The sequence below is a fragment of the Carassius gibelio genome, chromosome B23 (genome assembly GCF_023724105.1).
Source record: "Carassius gibelio isolate Cgi1373 ecotype wild population from Czech Republic chromosome B23, carGib1.2-hapl.c, whole genome shotgun sequence".
In the NCBI taxonomy this organism is placed as follows: Eukaryota; Metazoa; Chordata; class Actinopteri; order Cypriniformes; family Cyprinidae; genus Carassius; species Carassius gibelio.
Genome location: NC_068418.1, coordinates 5,493,489 through 5,509,934, shown reverse-complemented (window position 1 = coordinate 5,509,934; position 16,446 = coordinate 5,493,489). Strand labels below are relative to the sequence as shown.

The following is a 16,446-nucleotide window of genomic DNA, read 5'->3' as shown; positions in this document are numbered from 1 at the left end:
GTTTTTTTTTTTTTTTTTTCAGTTTAGTTTTTTATCTTTTTTTATTAATCTTCTACATCCATGCATCACTTTTATTATGCAATAAGAAGCTACTTTTTATGTCTCTATTTTAATACATGGTTTTATTTAAAAAAGGAGCTTTACACACAACCTTATCAGAGCTAATGATACTGACCTGTATTGTTATACATTTATGTAGTCTTGATTTGGGTGTGTTTAAAATAGGTTTAAAATATATAATTCAGAAAGGAGGATCTTGCAAAAAAAGACATATGAGTTGGAACAAGAATGGAGTTTGAAAGGGGTATATACAAGTGCTAGTACTAGTTTCACTTTTTGAATGGAATTAGTGAAATAAATCAACTTTTTGATGATATTCTAATTATATGACTAGCACCTGTATATATGCTAAGTATGTGAAGCCCTGATGTTGCACAGTACAGTAGGTGGCGGTATGGACCTGAACAAGTTGGTTGCGGCCCGCCAATAAAACCAGAGAGAGAAAGAGAAACTATTAAACCTCAGAGGAAGAAGATAAGTTTCACCACACTTTCTGTTGTTTTGTAGTGATGCTGGCTTAATACAAACTGTTAGAAATGTTGTTTCTGTAAATAGAAAAATACAGGTTTTGGATCTGGTCAATAAATATCTGTAATGTTGTCGTGCTCATAGTTGTGAGTAAGTTTTTAAGCAGAAGCAGGAATATCTGAAGGGTTATCAGCTGAACTGAGATCTTCTGCCGTGAAGATGATGTTTGTTAGAGAGGAGAGTGAAGAGGACCCGCGTGAACCAGAACCCTGGAGAATAAAACACAAGGAGCATGGAGGTTGGTGTTTAATCTTCATTCATCTTTAATTACTGTCTTAAATCAACGTTCCATATTTCTTAAGGAAATGTCACTGAACCAACACCGAGACGATTTTCACTTTCAGATGTTCAACTCAGACCATGTGAGACTAAATATATACAAATTTATTCAGTTTGTACGTTATTCGGAGTCAAGTCGCTTGGACTGTGATTATTTTCAACCATGTGAACGTTTGCTTGTTTTTTGACAGTGGATTCTTTGGTAAATAAGAACACAATGAACCTTTTACAGTTTTTACATTATTTTTGCTTTAGTTATGATGAAAGAATTTTGAGAGTGCAGAAAACGAGATGTGATGATGTGTAGATCTAAATATAGCACTAAATTCACACTTTTCATGACAGCTGTAAAAATATAGTTCCACATATAATATAATTATAATTAATAATAATAATTCATTAATAACATAAAATTATTCCTATTTAAAGATGTTAGCCAGTCACAGCAGTGTGCATTTCCAGTGAAGTCTTACAGAAAAACTCACCTTCAAACAGAGCCTAAAATCATCATTCATTTCTATGTAAAAACATTATAAGTGAAGGAAACATAATAATAAATGCAGGTCATGACCCCTTTAAAAGTATTACATTTGAAGTGCTGATACCGGTATATTCCCTCTGGACAGCAGTAACATCATGCACATTTGTATTACATTTTCAGCCTATAGATGTGTAGTGTTTCTTTACAAAATAATATCGCCAACTACTTTCCTGGCAACATAATGCAGCATTTTAGTCATTTTTAAGTCTTTCAGTCTTTTTTAGTTTAGTTTAGTCAGTTTTTCATGGATCCGTGTGAACAGGGACAGTTTTGAAAAAGAATTTGTCGTCTGTGCTCAAATGTGTTCCTTTAATTTTGCAAATGTCCTAATTAATTTGCATCACTTTAATGTTTTGATTTTAGGCCTGAAGAAAGTGAACCAAGAAATACTTTTTCTGAATGAGGTGAAAGAGAAATATCAGTGTCAGGAAGTTCGTAATGTTACTGCTGGAGAAAGATCAGTGAGTTGCAGCATTCAAAAAACAGAAGTCAAAAGGCCTTTCAGCTGCTTTGAGTGTGGAAACATTTACAAACAGAAAGAAGGCCTTAAGAAACATATGATAATTCATAGTGGGGAAAAGCCTTTCACTTGCTCTCAGTGCGGAAAAACTTTCACGTGTAACGAAAACCTTAAGAATCACATGTTAAATCATGCTGGAATAAAGCCTTTTATCTGCTCTCAGTGTGGGAAGAGTTTTACACAGAAAAGGCAACTTAAGGATCATATGCATATTCACACTTCAGAAAAGCCTTTTACCTGCTCTCAGTGTGGAAAAACTTTCACACGTAAAACAAACCTGAAGAAGCACATGTTAATTCATTATGGAGTAAAGCCTTTCACCTGCTCTCAGTGTGGGAAGAGTTTTACACAGAAAGGACATCTTAAGAATCATTTGGTTACACACTCTTCAGAAAAGCCTTTCAGCTGCTGTCAGTGTGGAAACACTTTCACGCGTAAAACACACCTTGAGAATCACATGTTAATCCATGCTGGAATAAAGCCTTTCCCCTGCTCTCAGTGTGGAAAGTCTTTCACACGTAAAGCATACCTTGAGACTCACATGTTAAGTCATGCTGGGTAAAAGCTTTCAGTTTCTCTCAGTAGGGGCGCCGGACTGGGGGTAAAACCAGTACTGATTACCAGGGCCCCAAAGGAAAAGTGGGCCCTTGAAAAGTCTGGAATATTAGGACTGCTTATGCATAGGGCCCGGGGTCTTGTGCAGCACCCCTGGCTCTCAGTATGGATATGTAAATGAAGATTTAATCATGATATGAGAATTCAGACTGAAGAGATGCCTTACCAGACAATTCATAGAAATTTAAAGCTTCACCCCTGTCCTGTTTGTTGCTGGATATTTCTACAGGTTTTAAAAGTGTGAAAAACTTGTGTGCTGTGTAGGGATGGTTTTAAATGTATTACTGCTCTTATGGATGATACATTTGGTATTTGTATTGGTTCATTTTGTTATTTAAAAAGTCCCTTTGGCCCAATTCTCAGGATGTAAACTTTATCTCTTAAAACTATAAAATAAGCTCTCCGAACAGTTAGTTTCTTTTTTTTCTTCTGTTTACATGTAACACACTGCTACAGAAATAAATGTACTGTATAAATTAAAATGTGCATATTCTTTTTTTCTGAGTACAATAACATAGACTTTTCCCAGTAAACTTTTACCTACCACTGAAATCAACAGAAATGTTTGCACAAGATGTGTTTGTGTGTATAATTTAACACATTATGTGCTGTCCTTTACTACATACATAAAATTCTAAACAAAATGATGATGGAAAAATCATTGGTTGTTTAGCTTATTGTCAAAATATTTATTATGACAATTGAAGAACTGCAGAATATATGTACAATTTTAACCAGTCAAAAAGGAAATACTCAACACAGGACTCAACACATTTCTTTTCATCTCGTTAGGTAACATGATGCATAACCCCACCTTCATAATCATTTCACTTTTTTCCAGACTTTGCTGGATTGACGTACACTTGTGACCAAAAGTATTTTGAAAGAAGTCACTTTGACGCTCTAAAAACATTTCTTATTATCAATGCCTGTACTCCTCCATCTTTTTCACAGCATATGAGTAAAAGTCATTATCAAAATAGCCTTTTAAAAGCCAACACAATGTTATTGTCCACCTCTGGTAATAAATGATCTTCTCAAGAAGACTGGACTCAGAACTTCCCTGGTCTGTATGCGTGTCCACAAACTCACCGTTTTAGTGAAGATCCCGAGAGAGAGAGGAGAAAATTCCACATAGGTGACACTTTATTTTTAACCTACATTTTTGACCCTTTTTTACTCTAAGAATATATATTCGTAAGTAAAAGCTTGTCAATCACATATTCAAAAACATTTAATATGTACTGTAAACTAAATTATACCATTTAATTTTAATACTTACATATCCAAAATTCTGTCCAAAAATTATAAAAAATAATGAGCTTTTCTTGGATAGTATATATCTCCCTTATGCTATTTTAATATATATATATATATATATATATATATATATATATATATATATATATATATATATATATATATATATATATATATATTTTTTTTTTTTTTTTTTTTTTTTTTTTTTTTTTTTTCATTTAAGAAACAATAACAAAACAATTATTAATTAATATAATATTTCTTAATTATTAAGAACAAATACTTTTTTGAGCCCATTTTTGCCAGTAGGGTGGTAAATAATACAATAATGTTGCATAAAAACATATACAGTTAGTCAAAAGTATGCCAAACATTTAATGTTGCTGTCAAATTATTATTTAAAATTACTTCTCTAAGGCCTGGTTCACACGGGACGATTTTAAAATTGTCGGCAGATTTTCCAAACCTGAGAGACCCCACACACGGCGATAAAAAATCACGGGTCTAACAGTTTTGGTCGCTCCGTGTGTGGTGTGCAGCCACACGGCAATATCAACACATCACACACGAACCGATTTGACTCCCGAGCATTCCCAGGTCAGACGGGAAATCTCGCAAAATCCCTCGAGATCAAACGTGACTTCAGAGTAAACAATCATGGCGGACGAAGAGGATGCAGTGGCCATTGTTTGTGCTTTGTTTTTAACGGGGAAAAAAACATAAGAAAAATAAGAAAAGGCGATGGTCAAAGAGGTGGAGACGACGCGAGCATGGACTATACTTGCTATATCATGATATGGAGATAAGTTGTTGTTTTATCTCATAGAAATGTTGTTACGTACTACACAGATTAATAACCGTTGAAATAAACGTTCATATATTAGTTTCCATGTACTCTGGTGGACTGCAGTTGTGGATGTAGTTATGCCCATCGACTTTATTTGTATTTGTTATATTATATACGCCGGCTGTTTTGATTTTGTTTCCCGGTACTATCACTGCCTCGTCACCTCGCTTTCTGATTGGCTACACGCCACAGTCCACAGGCTGCGTGATTGTTTGTCCTCGGGGGACACCACACACGAGAAGAAATCGGGCCAAATAAATCCAACATGTTGGATATCCCCGATTTGAGATCGGAGCGGTCCCGACGTTCTTCCGAGCAGAGGAGAGCGGTCTTAACACACCACACACGGCAGGAATATTTGATCAGATTATTACGATAATCGGAGCATCCTAAGATTGTTGGAAGGGGTGAATCGGGGCTAAAATCGGCCTAATTATCCTGCCGTGTGAACCAGCCTTAACAGGGTGGAAAGGAGCATAACAGGTTAATGTTACATTGTCAGATACGCAAAAGAAATCTATTGTATCTCTTGATCTGACTACATTGTATAGGCCACCAAGGGCCATATACAGATTACCTAAAATAATTTGCAGACTTCCTCTCAGACTTATAGGTTACTGTTGATAAAGTGCTAATAATACTAATGATGCATTAGGACCTGAGTTTACTGACCTAATAAACTCTGATGAGCCCACTCATTGTTTAAATCATACGCTAGATTTAATGATATTGATGTAATAAACCTTATTGATAAGAGATATCTTACCTCAAAGTGATGTTGTTAATGACCATTTCATTGTATTGTGCATGCTGAGTATTACTGATATTAAGAGGAGATGAAGATGATTCACACTATGTCCCCCCAATTCGAGCTGGAGACTGCTGCAATATTCCTGAGATAAGCTCTACTTGAAATCATATTTTGCTTCTCATCGCACCCAAAGATAAACTGCAGTGCGTTAAAACTATAGGACAGGAAGAGCTAAACAAACTTATCGCTGCATCTAAACCAACAAAATGTTTATTAGATCCTGTAACCACTATATTACTGAAAGAGTTATTACCTTTAGCCGAAGAACTGCTTCTCAATATTATTATCTCATCATTATCTTTAGGTGACATCCCAAAACTATTTAAGCTGGTGGTTATTAAGCCTATTATTAAGAAACCACAACTAGATCCTAGTGAACTGGGAAATTACAGACCGATTTATAATCTTCCATTTATGTCCAAAATTTTAGAAAAAAGTTGTGTCTGCTCAATTGTGCTCCTTCCTGCAATTTTTTTTTTTTTTTTTTATCTCTGTGAATAACTTCGGTCTGGTTTCAGGCCACACCATAGCACAGAAACTGCACTTGTTAAAATTACAAATAAATTGCTTCTCGCGTCAGACCAAGGTTGCATCTCATTGCTAGTTTTACTTGATCTTAGTGCTGCATTCGACACTATAGATCAATGGTTCTCAACCTTTTTTTCCACCGGGCCACACTATGGTCCAAGTGCAAGTCTCGCATATCGTTTATTATATAACGTCACCAATACAAACCAACCTGATTTATAATATTATAGCCTAAATATTATGATATATAATCGAGTACATTCATTTAAATTAATAAATAATTCTACTCCCCATTAATAAAACACCTGATGCTGTGGGAGCTGACCAATTTTGTGAAATTCGGCTCAAAAGGGGTAGCAGCACAATGAAGTTGCGATTATTTGTGTTATATTTCCACATGAGCACGGCCAACACGGACGCAGACGTCTTCCATTTATTCTTCTGAAAGCAATGGTCCTCTCTGCAACAAACATGTGAACAAACAATTGCCCAGAATTATTGCACATCTGGCTGTCTTTCCTTTGTTTTATTGACGGATTGCACAGGCTTGAGTAGCAATGGGCTTCTACACACTGCCTGCACATGTGCAATTGTGCTTTGGAAGCCTACTGACCACGTGCACCTGTCCGCACAGTCATAAAAATGGGAGGCATGCGGTCGTCCGCTCAGAGCCTCCGCACACACTCTCCCATGACAATTGTTACGTCACGCCTACCTGGTGGTCCATAACGGACTCCCCGCGAACGCTGAAAGTTTGACATGTGCTGAGTCCCAATTCCCCTACTTATACTACGACCTAAAAGTATTTACTTTTTTTGTGAGGGAAAAGTACATACTTTTGAGTGTGTAGCAAAAGGGTATGCACACTCTGGGACATACTTCGATGACGTCATGCAACGTGAACGTCAACGTGGTTGACTAGTTACGCACACCACAACTGTTAACGTTTCATTCATTCTTTATGTCCAATAAAATTTTATTTACTATTCCCATCATTTTTTCTCATCGTTTTTTTTTCACAATACATTTTTCTATATGTGCTTCTACCAAGTTGAGGAGTGAGGAAGCAAGGCTGCGTCGTAGAACCAAACGCAGGTCGTTTGTGAGGCGGCTGGTTCTGACGTTCATGTGCAATGTGTGTAACGAAATAAAATATAACTTTAATTAGGGTTAAACATTTAAATTCTTACACTTAAAAGCTGAGGGCGCATCTCCGCTGCTGCACCCGGCTGCCATGTTTACATCACCACAAAGCCATCGCAAAGCTCCTCCCTCCCGTACGCAATGGCTTGTGGGCAATATTAGCACTTAGAGTGTGCATTGATCTGCACTTCGAATTCTAACCGGAAATAGTAGACCATCCGGGTATCTTTGGAATACTATTTTCAACATACTACGATTTGGGACGTACTAATTCTAGTTTCGCATACTATTTAGGACGGATAGTATGCGAATTGGGACTCAGCAATAGGCTTAAGATGCATCTGTAAGACACGCACGGGAGCATGACTTGACGCGCGACATTTCAGAAAATGTTCATTCACAAATGTAGCCAGTGTTGATCCAAATATGGAAAGCACTTTCGAATTTAATAATATGAGGTTGTCTCCAGAGATGTTTTGTCACATTTCTTCAATTAAGGATGACTGCTGCGTAGTATGCAGTAGTAGCCTATGCTCACTTCTTCAAGTGAGTTGCGGGGCAAATAAAAAAAATCCAGCTCTCTCCTTCACTACTGATACTGCGACTATTCTTGTTTATATGTGTTCATTCGCTGCATTTTCCACATTTGCCTTTTTCTCCCTTAAAAACTAATTTGTCCATTCTGATGCTCAATTTTACCTGAACTAATTGCTTTTGATGACTACTTGAATTAAGTTCTGCCAAAGGGGGGGGGGGGGGGGGTTTGTACAGTATGTGTTCGTTAAATGCGTAACGTTATGTGAGTAGGTCTGCTCATGTCTGAAAATAATTTATGAAAAACAAAATAACTTCAAATAAAAATAAATAAATAAATAAAAACATTAGGCTATAGCTTATATTTCTTTAGTACATTTTCTTTCTTTCTTTTTTTTTTTTTTTTTTGCCGTAGGGCGGGTTGAGAACCACTGCTATAGATCATGACATACTCATAGATCAATTACAAAAGTATACAGGTATTAAAGGGGAGGCTTTAAGGTGATTTAGATCCTACCTGTCCAATCACTACCACTTTGTTTATTTAAACGGGCCAAATGATGTGATTAAAAATGTTTTCCTTATCTTTGGAGTGGCGCAAGCTCTTGGTTCATAAAGAAGATCTAAAATGAAGAAATTTCTTCATATTTCAGCATGAGAATGTGTGGTAAGTCACTTTACCAAACTAAATCTGAATATTCTCAATTAAAGCTTACAATCCAAGGCAGAAAGAGAGAAAAAAGGGAAAAATACTAATTTTATTGTATACATAATAATTAAATTTTATACGGATAAAGGGAAGGAAAACCAGCGTATGTGAGAACTGTGAGTTGTGGTATTACAATACAACCTGCAAATCAATAGGAGATTGAGTTGTGAGAGGAAAACATATTTAATTTCTAAACTGATGATTAGTTGCATGGTTATATAGCGTATCCAAATGTCTGATATGTGTGATACTTGTGCTTATGTTGAGCTCAAAATGACAAAATATAGTTATATAAATATAATAAATAATAAAGCTTATTAAGTGTTAGTGGTCTTGAATGACCCAAACAACATTAGGTCTATATGACTTGATCACTTGAAAGGGGTATAAAAATCAGTTGGAATTTTAAGAAGAATTTCATGCAATTTGCTGTTTGTACATGAATATGTACAGTTCAAAGTAGGTCTGAGAGATATATTTTACACTCTATATACAAATTAACAGCTTCTTTTGCAGCAATATCTGCTTGTTGAGAATTGACTCTGTAAAAAGTCTGTTATAGCAGTTTATTATGGGGTATTATGTTTCTAATTTTCCATTGCTTGAACATAAGATGTGGTAAAACTGGGAACATTTGTAAATTATTTTCCAATTTAGGATGCTGATGGAAGGAATATCAGGCATCAAGTAGAATTAAAGTGCAGTTTATCAACATTAGATTTGGTTATTAGATACCTAATCTCGGTAACACTTTAGAATAAGGTTCCATTAGTTAATGTTAGTTAATTCATTAATTAACATGAACAAACAATGAATAATACATTTATTACTGTATTTATTCATCTTCGTTAATGTTAGTTAATGAAAATACAGTTATTCATTGTTAGTTCATGGTAATTCACAGTGCATTAACTAATGTTAACAAGCACAACTTTTGATTTAAATAATGCATTAGTAAATGTTGAAATTAACATGAACTAAGACTTATAAATGCTGTAGAAGGATTGTTCTTGCTTAGTTCATGTTAACGAAAGTAGTTAACTAACATTAACTAATGGAACCTTATTCTAAAGTGTTACCCTAATCTCTATTGTTCTGTATTTGGTATTGATTTTGATCACTGCTTAGGTTAATGCTACCAGTAATTATCACTTTACAAAGTGCAGGATTAATTGGATCCTCATTGGATATTTCATAAAATGTATTCGAGTTTGCCTAGAAAAAATTGTATACACCTCGTCAGAGGACAAAATTGTATGAATTAACAAATAAAATTGAATATTCAAACAGGTCTTGCCCATGGTTTGAGACTGAGCAAAGAAGTCTAAATAGAGGGTGTGACGACTGGGGCGGGGCCGAGAGCCATGGGAATTGGGCGAGACTGGTGGAGTGATTGAGAAATGAGCGACACCTGCTCAACCCACCGGTCTGGAGTGCCACGGAGGAGATGGAAGGGTATAAAACAGGAGCAACGACAGTGAAGGACGAGAGAGGACCAGGCCTGGACTTTATTTTATGTTTTGATTTTGTTTGTGCGCGACAGTCGTCCGTGAGGGGCCGCCGCGCTGTTTTGTGTTTATTATGATTATTAAAATGTGATTTGATTGTCTGCCGGCTCCTGCCTCCTTCTTCCCGTAATTAGGAAGTTTAATGTGTTACAGAGGGATAACCAGTTTGCTATATGATTAAGAGATATTGAGATATCTGTCTCATGAAAACAGTCTAAGTATGATTTATGACCTCTGGTACAGTATAAACATGGAAAGACAATGTACAGAGATTGTGTAAGATGTTATTTTATCTTTTATGGTTATCAAATAAAAAACTAAAAAAGGGGAGGGGGGCTGTGGAGGAAATGTTATTTTCTGCATTATTTGCTTCACTGATTTAAAGAGTGTTCTTGAGACTGTCTCTGAGGGCTTCAGTATGCTTGAGTTTTCGATGGGCTGAGAGATGACAGGAAATCTATTTGTGTATGTGTGCAAGATGGGTGTGAGAGAAATGTTATTTCAGTTTCTTAGACATCCTGGCTACTTAGAAAATGATTTGCATTAAATTCTTAGAAACGCATCTGGAGGACATAGTTAGGCATCTTAAATGGACATATATGTAGAGTATGCATTATGATTGGATGAAATCAAACCATCCTTATTGTTGCAATCAACCCTGAATGACTGTATGAATGTAGACCTTTTCCTGCAGGAAAATAAATATTCAAAAGACTTTTGTTGCATACCTTTACTGAAATTGAAAATTGCCATTACAGCATGAAAATATTAAACATGAACATATATCTAATATTAGTATCAGACATTAAAATTAATATACACTAAACAATAATATAATTCAAGTATCTGTTGCTCTATATTGTATTGAAATTCAAAGCTTACCCCACATAATTGTGGAATTGAAACTTCATGTCCAAATCTGTACCATATGTTGTTAGTGCTATTTTTCAGTATGATGTTGCAATGCAGGCATTTTTCTTTATGTTCTGATTGAGCAAGATCTATTTCAGACGTGCAAATTCTGTGGCTTTTTACAGTTTACATAAGTGTAAAATCTTATATACGATCAATAAAATGCATGCTGTTAACGAAACTTTATTCAGATTTTAGAATGTGCACTTTGTTATTTGTATAAGATTTGTTGAGGATCCCGTCCATCTGATGTTCATCATGTCCATTTGATGTTTGCTAAGGTTATGTATATGATGCGTAACTTTTTAATATGCAGGGGAAATTCACAATATTAAACAAAAAACTAAATTTACATAGCCTGTATAGGATGTTTGTGTTGTAAGAACATACAGGAATACTTCCGGTATAAAAACACTGACTTGTTAGGTGATGTTTTCTTGTTAAAATCATACAATTTATTCTTAATTCAACAGAATTTATGGGAATACTAGAGTACACCAATATGGCTGTCATGGGGCTGCTACTGCGCAGGAACACAGAGCAAGGAACTAGGAGACCAGGAGTTTAGATCCATGGAGTTTAATCAACATATACAGTAGTAGGGAACCACATGTAGCACATGGGGATGACAATAACAAATACCGGACAGTGCTACTGGATCTATTGACCACAACATTATTTTGCATAGACTAAGATGTCAAAGTGGTGCCTGCAGAATAACACATGTTTCATAGACAATTGGGTGAGCTTTTGGAGCAGACCTGACCTGTTGAAAAGAGATGGTCTTCATCCCTTCCGAGGTGGCGCCACTCTTCTCTCTAGAAATATGGCAAATAGTCTTAGAGTTTATACTTGACTAACTGGGGCCCAGGTCAGGAAGCAGACAGACTGGCTAAACCGACCATCTTCTAGCTGCCTCCCGTCACAGAGGTCAGTTAATTCTCAGCACATAGAGACTCTTTCACCTAGATATCACACTATAGAGACTGTGTCTGTTCCCCGCACTAGGAAAAAAAATTAAACTAAAACGTCCAAACTATTTTAAGAGTAAGAATTTAATTGAGGTTCAACAAATAAAAAAACAGATGCAATACAGATAAACAAATGATAAAGCTTGGCTTATTGAATATCAGATCCCTTTCTACGAAAGCACTTTTTCTGTAAATACAGTTTTTGACCGTTGCTTGAACACTATAGACCCATGCTTAGACTAAAGTAACACAACTTGAAGCTTTTGTTAACATATCTCAAACACATGTACCCATACCTTAAACTAAAGCGCTGCGTTGCACTCTAGTTGCAATTCTGCAACACACTTACTCCTTCATGCAACACACTTGGTCCTGCATACTACACTCTATTTCATACAAAATGAAATCTCAGAGTGCCGTTTGGAAAACACATGTATCCAAAATACAAAACACACCGGGTAATTGCTACCACACAAATACACAACTGAAGGCACTTACTTGCAAAACTGAACACCAATCAGCCAGCTACAAAAAGCCCTCAGTTTAGCCATTTCAAGGACTTTGCAAGCATGGATGGATAGAGAGCAAGAGGAAGAGCAAGAGGAAGAGCAAGAGGAAGAGCAGAAAGAGGAAGAGTAGGAGGAGGAAGAAGAAGAGGAAGAGGAGGAGGAGGAGGAGGAGGAGGAGGAGGAGGAGGAGGAGGAGGAGGAGGAGGAGGTTGAAGAGGCCATGCACGGACCCCTATTTCTGATGATATAAGAGCAACTTTGGTGGACCATGTCATCAACCGTGGCCTGACTGTGAGGGAAGCTGGGCAGAGAGTCCACCCACACTCCGCATGTCTCTTCTGTAGGCAATGGAACTGTGGTGACATTCAGGTGACAGCAATCCATGGATGGTTTCGACATGCAAGGGGATATTTTCCCCGGTGCCTACTGGGAGAAGACATTGCTTGTGATGTCGATGAGGCCAACAGACGGCGGGATCCATGAGCTCACGAATGCACAATTGCCATGATTGTCTGTGTTTACAGTATAGTGTTTTTTACATTATAATTTTTTTTTTTTTTTTTGCTTTATCTGAATTCATGTTACTGCAATGTACAGTGCTGCAATGTACAATATTGAGTAGGCCTATTTGCTTTTTCGGTTGTTTGAAAATGTGCCTCCTGAAAATATGCCTTCTGAATAAACTGTGAAAATCAAAGACTGCAGTGTTTTATATAAAGTAGACTAGTGTGTTCCCCCTGATCTGAAAGTGTATGCATATGATGCAAGTATGTGAGTAGTTATTATTCTATACCTTCTGTCATGATGATTTATGACTTTGACCTTTGACCTTTTGACAGGTTGAACTTCCGGTAACCCTATGATGGATGGGCGGAACTTTCCGGCTTCAAGGGTTAACCTATGACCTTTCCAAGCATCGATCATGCGGTTTTGACAGAAATTTTTACCCTATTGACCTAGTTAGTTCTAAATCATGGTTTTGACGGCTAGTTTAAACGTAAGATGAAAGACTCCCCACGCATCGATCATGTGCTTTTGACAGAAAGTTTTACCCTATTGACCTGTTAGTTTTAAATTAAAACGGTATATGAAAGACTCCCCAATCATCGATCATGTGGTTTTGACAGAAAGTTTTACCCTATTGACCGCTAGTTTGTTTGAAGTGTGTGCCAGTTGTTTGAACTCTGTGTCAGTTAGCTTGTTTGAAGTTTGTGTCAGTTAGGTTGTTTGAACTCTGTGTCAGTTAGTTTGTTTGAAGTTTGTGTCAGTTAGTTTGTTTGAAGTATGTGCCAGATAACTTGTTTGAACTCTGTGTCAGTTAGCTTGTTTGAAGTTTATCACAGTTATACGGTTATGTGTGTGTGTGTGTGTGGTTATACGGCTTCTCCCCCTCCCATTACGTTTATGAGCGGTGTATAAATGGGATCGGTGTGTTCTACATTTTATATATATATATAAAACATTATATAATTTATATAATCTCAAACAATTAAAGATTGAAAACACATTTTAGTTATTTCACATTTATATATAAAACATTATATAATTTATATAATCTAAAACACATTTTAATTATTTCACATTTATATATATAAAACATTATATAGTTTATATAATATACATAATCTAAAAACAATTTAACTAAGGTTGAAAAAACATTCCGTTCTTTTAAAAAAAAGGTTATAAATTAAACCGTATAAAAAAATATACTGAAACCGACTGTTTCAGATAAAACAAGATCTTTTTTTTCTTTTTTTTTTTTTTTTAGAGAGCAGGAAAGAGATGTTTTCACACACCTTTGATCCTGACCCTCTGTGTCCCCACTGTCTGTGTTTGCACGCCACAGTGCACACTCGTCGGAATTTACTAACCAATCATAATATCTTCAAAGCCATTTTTAATTAAAACCAAACGTATCTCACACGGGAGTACCATGATTTTGACAGTTTTCTGACGGTTCACCTATGAATTACGGCTGGTGCGCGTCTAGCATCTCTTGTACCCCTTTCTCTCTCTCCCTCTCTCTCCCTCTAATGCCTGTGTACACACATTCGTCTCCAAGTCTTATTTTCTTCTTTTAATGAATATAAACACATTATACATTCACAAACAATATAAAACAAAACATTTACATTAGTTTTGTTCATCACTAAAAAATATACATTTTACCAGGATCGGGGAAAAAATATATAATTGAACAGAATGAAGAATATGGTCTATTGAGGAACCCGGACGTGTCATTGACACAATTCAGTTAAATTCATTTCACATTATTTGTTGCAAGACATTTTCTATATTATATTTAAAACCTTTTATATCCATCTTTATATCATATCTTTTTCAAAAAGCTGTTTAATTATTTATTTTAACCGTACACCTACAGTACCACCATACAATAAAATGCTGCATGCACGTACACTTTTAAGCGATCTGAATTATGACTAGCCTATAAATTTCATCATAAGCCACACGTACCTTGTTATATCACTATAATATCCACGGCGCTATACAAATTTGTATTCTGATAAACCATATAAACAAGCGGACATACGCGTGGACATATCAAGTTAAAAAGAGACTTATCTCTATTTTAAACAATATTAAATTATATATGACGGCATGTTACTAAACCGGAACATACATTTTAAACAAGTATTCATCGTTTTTATAAAACACATCGCAGTAACAGACATGTTACTAAACCAAAACAAATAATTTTATCATACATTTTTTTTAATCATGTATTCAATCAGTACTTATACAACATATTCAAACACATTTTAAACATATTTTAAACAAAAACTAATCATAAAATTACAGACATGTACAATCATGCTGATCACATATTATGGGATATTCAGACTTTTAGCCACTAATACGTTTTAGGATAATGAAAAACACCAACGTCTGAGGGGTGTCAAAATATCTCCAGTCCCCAAAACCCACTCAGACTCCAGGGTTAAAGAATATGAAAATAAATAATTATATAATGACATCGGGCTACTAAAGCAATTCATTAAACAAAAAAAGGTATTCAACATTTAAGTTATTCAAACTTATAAAACACACAATACTCTTCTTTTTTTTAAAAGATAACTTATTTTAAATGTGATAGCATAGTATATAACGGGGGTAGATGTAAGAGAAATATGAAGAAACAAAGTTGTATCTGATATAAACTAGGATAATATATTGATATGACGTAAAAGATATTTTATGAAATGAACAAAGAGGTTGAGGGCCAAAAGTAGAAAACAATCCGCGAGGCCTAGGAATTACACTTAGTTGGTGAAAATAAGATGAGAATGCGAAAGTCCGTTTAAACAAATTTAAACAGAAAGAATGAGCAAAGTCCTGGAAGCGTACGATTGTACTTGATTAGATTAGATTAGATTCAACTTTATTGTCATTATGCAGAGGACAAGTACAGAGCTAATGAAAGGCAGTTAGCATCTAACCAGAAGTGCAAGAATATAGTGTTTTATATACATAAAAGTGCAGAGTAAGTAAAGCTATACAGAATATACAGTGTAGTTGCTATATACGATATTGATCAGAGTATATACAGAATATAAATATGAATGCAATGTAGGGATCGTATGTACATGATGAACGGAGCAATGAAGGATTATATATACATTATGAACAGCAGGAACGTAATAAATACAGTCGAATGAGTGTGCAAAAGTATTGTTGAACGATGTATTATATGCAAAAACAGTAGTGCAGTGATATTTTTTTGTAGAAATAGTTTACTGTGCTTGTACATTAACAACTTTAGACAGTTTATGGTGTAATAGCTTTAACCATGTGCAGTTTCTTAGCGTAATGCGATGAGAAAGTGTGTGGTTTACAGTTCGCTCTAGCGTCCGTTAAACACGGCAAAGTCAAGAAATCTCGCAATTTTTGGGCGAAAGCGTTAGAACAAAACATTTGTCAATGCGGTGTTAGGCTATATTGAACTCACGGTCATTATAAAGTTTTGTATGTTTATTTTCATTTCAACATATTAATGAACGCTGTTACAGATTTTGTCTTAGTAACGCGTAATACGACAGTTTTTGTTAAAAGATATGGGGTGTTTGAGTAGCACCGTCGTCTCCGATGCTCGAAGTTTTCACCGCTTACAGGCACCCCACTAACCTAAACCTGTAACTCTATCATAATTATT

At 35.6% G+C, this 16,446-nt stretch overlaps 1 protein-coding gene across 1 annotated transcript; it reads left to right on the top strand.

Moving 5' to 3' along the window:
* Positions 1–468: 468 nt before the first annotated feature.
* LOC128011182 (gastrula zinc finger protein XlCGF8.2DB) lies at positions 469–3,183 on the top strand. Its single transcript, XM_052593330.1, has 2 exons — positions 469–826; positions 1,772–3,183. Exons 1-2 carry the CDS (start codon positions 748–750, stop codon positions 2,488–2,490), a joined length of 798 nt encoding a protein of 265 aa, XP_052449290.1. The 5' UTR covers positions 469–747; the 3' UTR covers positions 2,491–3,183.
* The last annotated feature ends 13,263 nt before the right edge of the window (positions 3,184–16,446 follow it).